Genomic DNA, 8522 nt, shown 5'->3' on the forward strand with positions numbered 1-8522 from the left:
TAGTTATACATATATTAGTTATGCAGGGTTTAGTTATACATGTATTAGTTATGTAGAGATTACAATATATTAGTGAGCTAATTTTTATTTTTTAATTTCAAAAGTAATTAGTGAGCTAATATTTATTATAACCATTAAAATAAGCAATTATATAAATAACACATTAAAATTAAATAAATACCAATAGCTAAAATTAACAAATAACTAAAAGTAATGATAAGTAATTTGTATTAGATATGATTAAGCGATTAAGTAATATGTAATTTAAAATAAAATAAATAACAGATAACTAAAACAAACTATTTTTAAGCAAAAAACATAAACCTTATTTTTAACTAAAAAGAAAACAATTAACAAGAATTCAAACAAAAAAAAATTAAAAGTAATTAAGCAATTAACAAGACAAAAAACTCAAAGAAAAAAATTGATAGTGATTTTTTTAACATGTATTAATTATTTGATTTGTTGTAAATTAATAGGAGTGAATGTGTAATTTACCATATTAATACATGTATAACTAATACCTACATAACTAATATCCACTCTCTATCCCGCATAATTATACATAGATTCCCTCATAAGTTATATAAGTATTGTTATGTAGGATTACAAAAAAGGTAAACAAACACCGTATAAAAATAATATATCAATAACTTTTATACAATATTTGAAAACCTAGCAACTAAAAATTATATAAAATTAATACAGAAATATTGAGGTAATAAGAAAAGAAAAAATGAATTATAATAAAGTGGGTGGTCCGGATATCTCAATTGGAGCCCCGATCTGTTAAAAGAGTAAATAGAGGTTTGTTTTATAAGTTGGAAAAAAAAAGGAAAGTATCTCATTTTAGAATTGAATTCATTTCCTCTCTTCGAAAATGTCGAAATCTCCATGGGGAAATATCGGCGCTTGGGCCGCCGAAGCCGAAAGGGCCGAAGCCGAGGAAAAGGAACAAGCCGCTGCCGAAGCTGCTGCTGCTGCCGCTGCGCCAACCGGCGCCGGCGCCGGGAAAGACACCCAGAGTTACCCTAGCCTAAAGGAAGCCGTTAACACCAAGCAGAAGAAGAAAACCAAGATGAGCTTACAAGAGTTCACGATGCAGAGCACCTACACCCCTGCGGGAGGCTATGGCTCCGGATCCACTAGCCGCTTAACTCCCGAAGAGATGCTCCGCCTTCCCACCGGTCCAAAGGAACGATCCGCTGATGAAATGCAATATGGTCGTCTTGGTGGTGGGTTTTCTAACTATGGGTCCCGTGGTATGGGCCCACCATCCGGTCGGGGACGAGATCGAGAGGGTGATGGTGACGGTTCCTGGGGTGGTAATCGGAGGTCGTATGGTGGATTTGATGATGATCGACGAGGTCCACCTTCTAGGGGTTCCGATTTTGATCAACCATCTAGAGCTGACGAGGTTGATAATTGGGCTTCATCGAAGAAATCGTTACCCATGCAATCACTGGATTCCGGTTCCGCCCGTTCCAATAGGTATGGTTCTCTCGGATCCGGAGATGGAATTTCTAGGGCTGATGGTGATGACAATTGGGGTGCTTCGAAAAAGTCCAATGTCGCCCCACCACCACAAGGAAGGTCTTGGTTCCCTGATTCGAGGCCTGAACCAGAGCGTTGGTCTCGTGAGGCAAACCATGAAAGGCAGAGATTGGTTCTGGATCCGCCCAAGATGGAGGTGGGAAGTGAAAATGTGAACGAGACTGTGGTGAAAGTGAACAAGCCTAATCCATTTGGGGCGGCGAGGCCACGAGAGGAGGTGTTGGCGGAGAAGGGATTGGACTGGAAGAAAATGGATAAGGAAATTGAGGTGAAGAAGGGAATTGGAAGTAGGCCAACAAGCTCACACTCAAGTAGGCCTGGGAGTTCACAGTCGGTCCGTTCTGAAGGCACAACATTGCAAGGGGGAATGGTGGAAGGTGGTGGAGTTAAACCTAAGCCAAAGGTTAATCCTTTTGGAGATGCAAAGCCTAGGGAAGTTTTGCTTGAAGAAAAAGGTTTAGACTGGAGAAAGATTGATTTGGATTTGGAGCATCGACGTGTTGACAGGTTTGGTTTCTTTTCCTACAATTAACACTTCTGAATTGGCATTTGTTTTGATGCTTTCTAAATTGTTAAACTAAAATGGTCGTTGATTGGTGTGGGGTTTGGTATTTTTGGTGACTTGGTGCTATATCCATAGTTCCATACTGTGCAGTTGAGTTACTATCTTGGCTAGTAAGTTGGTAACTATAGTAGTGGCCATATTGGTATGTTCTTTTTTTGGTAAATAAAAGATTTTGTTACCAAACTGGAGTATTACAACATAACAAAAAAACTTTAACTGTATAGTACACCTTCAGCAGAACAAGCCAGTAACCTACCACCTAAATACCCTCCCAGATTAAGTACACAGCAGTACTTCAAGGATTCAGCGTTAGTTCTAGTTTGGTGTTTGAATTTCCTCTGTAGAACACCTCTTGAATGGCATCTTTTAGAATGCCCTCAGCATTTCTTTTTTATTCTGAAACATTCTCATATCTCTCTTGTGCCAGATATGATACACACATCCCACCACAGCCATTCTAAAAATGCTGGCACTACCAGATTTACCCTTAATATTAGCATTCATCCAACCCAGCTCCTCTTGCCAGCCCATAATCTGTCTTCTGATCCCTTGCCATAGCAGTATCCTTCTCCAGATATAGGCGGAAAGTGCACACCAAAAAAAAAAGATGAGAAATGCTTTCAAATCCTGTTAACACAAGGAGCAAGCTTGGCTGACACGCCAATTAACATGTTTATCTATTGTGTACAGCTTCCCTAGAGCAGCTACTCTCATGATGAAAATCCATTTAGGTGCTTCATAGCTATTTCAAAGTATTCTCCTCCAGGGTACTTTCTGGAAGTCACCTAGTAGTTTTTAATTAATACAACATTTTAATAGAAAGCAACTCCAGATATCACTAAGCTCATACAATTTTTCTTGCAACGCCCATGAAGTTTGAAGGTATGTCATTTCCCATGTCTTAAATCTGTTTTATCTTTTATTTTGAGAAATCAAATTCTCAATTTCCCCCCAAAATTTGTCCATGGAATCTAGTCAAAGTATTCGATGTGGGTTGACCAAATCCCGCACTCGCACCTGTGTCGTGTTGACATGGGTTTTAAAGCAACAATGAAGAGGCCGCACAACTTAGACCTTATTAGATACATTTTTTGGGGGAGGAATTTTTCTCAATATTTCTTTTGATGACCGATAAATCCATCTGGCCCCCAACCCTTAGGACCAGTGTTGTGAAAGGCGCTCGCCTTTCGCCTTTGGCGATAAGGCGAGGTGAGGCACTTTCGCCTATTTGCCTCGAGGCTAGGCGAGTTGAAAATGGCGACCTTTTGCGACAAGGCTGGCGTCGCCTTTTTTTTTTTTTTTTTTTTTTTAAGGTCTGATTTATAATTAAAAACAAAATTAGGTTTTTTTTTTGGGTATTTTTGCAAACATTCCACATTTGCGATTGCCTCCTCTTCTCCTCAGTCACGAACTCTTCGTGTTTGCCTCCTTTTTGCAAACACTGACTTCGCAACCTTCTTCTTCAACCGACTTCGCGACTGCTGCTCCTTCGCCGGTTCGCGACTTCTTCTTCTCTTCTTTTCTTCTTCCTCTTCTTCACTACTCTGTTTTTCACTCACTACTGTGCTCTGTTTTCAGTGTGGTAGTGAACAATGTTGTTCACTCACTCAGTGCTCTGTTCACTATTAGTTTTTGAATTAAAATATTTGCTAATATATGTTATTGCTATTAAGATTTTGGATATTTATATGTGCAATTAAAATTTTTAATTTTTGGTATTAATTGGCGCCTTGATTCAAAAAGGCGAGCGCTTCGCGGCTGCCTTGCCTTGAGGCGAGGCAGTCCCTTGTCGCCTTTCGCCGTTCAAAACACTGCTTAGGACCAACCACAAACTTCGAAACTTGGAGATAATGGACCACCCCCTCTGCCCTTGTCCATATTACTCCCCCTATCCCAATTTATGTCTCACTTTCCTTTTTAGTCAGTCCCAAAAAGAATGACACATGTCTATATTTAGTAACTATTTAACTTTTAAATGTTCATTTTACCCTCAATGAAATGATTAATAAACACACAAACATCTAACTTATTTTAGTCCACAAGTTTCGAATGTTCTTAAACTCTTTGCCAAGTCAAACTAACTCAAATAAATTGGGACGGAGGGAGTAATTGAGAAATAAATGGTTTTCTTGTAGCCAACTAACTGGTACTTTTACTATCCATTTTGTTTAGAGTTTCTGATCAACTTGATTTATAGTTAACTTTTTTACCTTTGTTCCATAAAATGGAGTGATAATTAGTGTTCGTTAAGTTGGTGATAGATAGAAGATTGATACGTATTAGTAGTTCTATTTCTCCTTTTGTTTTATATCACTTGTTTGCATAGTACTTGTATATCTGTTTTTGTTCTGTCATGTGTTCTCTTCCTTCTACGTGTTGGTTGGAGGAGGTATCGTTGTCTTCCCGGTGTAAAAGGGCATTAAATGGTTTTTTCATTATCTGTGCATGCCTGCTATTGCTGTTGAGTCTTTTTGATGCAAAATAAGGGTGACACCTAGGATTTGATTTATGTGAAGGCTACATGAAAACTTCCCACTCCCTCTGCTAGGCATTGCTATCTTGTATGAGTATATATCACACCATAAATATGTCAGGAAAAAAACAATGTCATGCAAACATAAGCCCAAAAAAATAAAAATTCAGCCTCCTTATGGGAGCATTACTCCTTCACCTGACCTTGTAAATTTCTTAATTGTACCACATTAAATCAGTCCTTTCAAATGACAGGACATATGTAGGATGTGGTAAGATAAAGTTAAGTTCATGCTCTTTGATATTAATATCCATCTTATATTCAAGTCAGCACGCCCGGATGGAAATTGTCATTTTGCAATATTTGTTAGAGAATGTTGTTACTCATTGTGCAAGTTGAAGAGTTTGCCTGGTTATATTATATATATTAGAGAGTACACCTGTTCCAATAACAACACATAACTTCCTTTTTTGTCTGTCTTAGAAAGGTTAGACAATATTTTCTCTCTTCTTTTGTTCAAACATTACAATCTGACATTATTTATTATTCAAATTTGACGTGATATCCTTTAACTATTGTAAATTTATTACTCGGTACCTGTAATGGTGTGTACTCTCTTGGAATTAGTTGAGGTATGCTTAAGCTGACCCGGACAGCACAGTTATAAAAAAAAGAAACTACTACAATTTTTGTCACATTCCAAAACTAACTTCTTATTCAAGAACTCATCGCATTTCAAACTAATACCTGAAAAACTTGTCTGTCAAACTCAATAGTTGAATATTGTGCTCTTGATTGCCGCGCTGGTCAAATTTAGGGATGGAGTAAGTAGATTTTAGTGTCCATAAGAACTAGTGGTTTCAGTTAGTGGATGAAGCAGGAAATAGGTCCTCTTCACTCCTGAAAGGGTTCTACAATTGTTGGAAATCAGAAAGAATATGGGCTGGGCTGAGTGCTCTGTTTGTACCATTTACCTATCAAACATCCAAGAAAAAAAAGAAGAAAACGTCTGATTGCACTCATACCCAATAAGCAGGAGTCTCCTAAAGGAATTCTTTCAGCTGTAACCTATTCATGTTTAAGTCATCTTTGTAGAATTTGAAGTACGAGGTTAGGTGATGTTTACTGTATTAAGAAATACTCAAAAATGAGATGCATCTGTATTGGTTATTTAGGGCTTCTGAAGTTTATCTAATCATTTATTATGGTCATTCCTTTTGGTAATTGCTTGAGCAAAAAACAAAGAAAGAAATTAAAGAAAATGAAGAGAGTTTAACCATAATTCTTTTCTTGATCACTTAAACATTTCAGACCAGAGATGGAGGAGGAAAAGAATCTGAAAGAAGAAATAGAGCAGCTCAGAAAGGAAGCTACAGAGTGTTCAGAGGAGGACAAGACTAATTTACAGAATGTGATTAATCAGAAAGAGAAGGACTTGGAACTGCTGATCCGTGATTTGGATGACAAAGTCCGTTTCAGTCAGAAACCCATTCAAAGGCCAGGCTCTGGATCAGGCAGGGGTGCTGGACATCCTGATAGGAGCCTTTCTCATCAAGCATCTTATGAGGACCGTAGAGCTGGTGATCAGATGGACAGGCCTAGATCACGCGGTGGAGGAGATGCATGGGCAAGACCAAGTGACCAAATGGAGAGGCCTCGATCACGTAGTGGTGCAGATGCATGGGCCAGGCAAAATGAACAGGTGGAGAGGCCTCGATCACGGGGTGGTGGAGATGCATGGGCAAGGCCAGGTGATGAGAGAAGATCTTTCCAAGGAGGTAGAGGAGGATATTTTGGCAGCCGGGAGTCTGATAGGTAGAACTCTCTCTCTCTCTCTCTCTGTCCAGACACATTCACCAACACTTCCCATGCTTATTTTCCCTTGCAGCTATAAGTTTGTTTCTACTTGCTTACTTATTGATGGCACTTGTGTCTAATATTTTTCTCGACTTGAACTGTCTTTCTGTCTCAGAAATCTGCCATGCATAGCATTCCAGAAATCATTTTGGCCTTCTTGTTTTCTGTATATTTTATTCATTTTGGGTCTGTCAAGGGTATAGGATTTTGCAGTACTGTTTTAAGTGGCGATTGCAACTTCAAATATGGTCCAGTCTAAACGTAAGTAGGAGTTCGTTATTCAAGACGGGATGGATGGATCAAAAAGGATTGTTGTTTTCAAGATGAATCTGTTTTCTGTGATAAATTCTATTTTTAAAGCATCTGTTATCTCATTGATTCTCTAACCACATAGTGTTCTGGTGTTTCAAGATCTTACGTGGAATTGTCTTGCGGATAGTTTACTTTCAGGATTTGGTTTTCTGTGGGGATTTTTCCTCGTCATTTTAGGATTCTTTATGTTCTGAATTTTGGGGGGAAATTGTTGAGTCAGGTGGAAACATTTTCTCTTCTTTTGATGTCTGTTTATAGCATTTTTTTGGCATAGCTTGTTTTTGCAAAGAATTGAAATTACAGTAATATCAAGTGATTGATACACCACAGTGAAGGTGTGACGAGAATTGCAGCTAGTGACATCCCTTTACCAATCCCTGAGAAATTGTGAAAAGAAAAGGACAGCACAAAATGTAAAATACCCATGTATGTGATTTATTCTTTTATTAGTACTGTTGACTGAATGTCTAAGATATTGCTGAAAGTGGACACAAGGATGAGCAGTGAGTTTTGAACCTGTGGGAGTAACGTATTTTCTCAAACACTGGAATTTCTTTCTGAGAATTTCCAGATGTGATGTTTACTTGTCCAAAAAACAAATCTTGATGTGATGTGAGTTGCTAATGATTCCTGCGGGCAAAGATATTCCAGTCTTGTCCTCCAGGGACTGTGTTGCGGTATCGAATTCCCTCTAAGGGAAGAAATGATATGCGGGATGTAATGAGTTACTATGCACTCTACTCATCCGTTTTGGTACCTTAAGGTAGATGTGGCAGATATTTGCTACCCGGGAAGTGGTTAATTTATTTTTCATGGTTTGATGCTTTCTGTTTCTCAGATGTACGATGTTGCTATTAATATCTTGCGTAATTTGGCAGGACAAGATCCGGGGACAAATGGTGATCTTCAAGTACTGTGGATTCTTTGGCCTCTATCGCCTGCTTTTTTTGTGCTCTGACAAATTAGAACAGAATAATATCTTTCGAGTTCCATCTTTTTTGGGTTTTGGTTTTGCTGCAAGGATGATGCTAGAATTACCGAGTGTTGATACGAGCGTTTTTGCAGTGGTTAATTGTCCCATCTCAAAGTTGTGTAAAAGTGCATTTTTCCTCCATTTCTCTTTGGAGGCAGGGTACCTGTTTTGTTTATTGCTCCAAACAACTAATGTAACGTGGAATTGTGGTCATACTTTTGGTTCTCTTTTTTATCCTAATCTTTTTAGTAGGGAGATACCTTTTAAAAGCTTTGCTTATTTATTTAAAAACAATGGTTCCCATGTATTCAATTTTTTGTGCTTGATGTTCTATGAATGAGCCATTTAAGCATTTACTTACCTGCATGTAATCTTTTTCTTTTTAAATGGGAAGGCTTTTGGAGAACCCTGTCTTTTGATGCAAAGATTATAAGTTGAAGTGTATTTACAAAATTTCGAAATTCGAAAAGTGCTTCCTTAAAGTATGAGGCATCTGGTGTCCTTTTTATTTCTGTTTTGTGGGTTTTACTGTTTAAGGGTGAACAGGGTGCTGATTCCGTATGTTTCAGGGGTAAATGTAGCCTTTCGATTAGATCATGAACTCGTAACTTTTTGATACATGATACAAAATATAGATATATTTGTTAAAATCTATCAAAATTTCAACAAATATTAGATCTGAACCCATAATTTGATGTTTCCATATGAGTTCAATGTTGAGAATCTGAAAATTTTAATCCGAGGCCTATTTTGGTCTAACTTGGACGGGTTAGAATTGATCGAAGCAA

General features: G+C 38.0%; 1 protein-coding gene across 1 annotated transcript; it reads left to right on the forward strand.

The window, feature by feature from the left end:
• The first annotated feature begins 831 nt into the window (after positions 1 to 831).
• LOC102578247 (eukaryotic translation initiation factor 4B1) lies at positions 832 to 8090 on the forward strand. Its single transcript, XM_006357530.2, has 3 exons — positions 832 to 2061; positions 5904 to 6407; positions 7640 to 8090. Exons 1-3 carry the CDS (start codon positions 881 to 883, stop codon positions 7662 to 7664), a joined length of 1710 nt encoding a protein of 569 aa, XP_006357592.1. The 5' UTR covers positions 832 to 880; the 3' UTR covers positions 7665 to 8090.
• Positions 8091 to 8522: the final 432 nt, after the last annotated feature.

Source organism: Solanum tuberosum, unplaced genomic scaffold (assembly GCF_000226075.1).
Source record: "Solanum tuberosum cultivar DM 1-3 516 R44 unplaced genomic scaffold, SolTub_3.0 scf00248, whole genome shotgun sequence".
NCBI classification, from domain to species: Eukaryota; Viridiplantae; Streptophyta; class Magnoliopsida; order Solanales; family Solanaceae; genus Solanum; species Solanum tuberosum.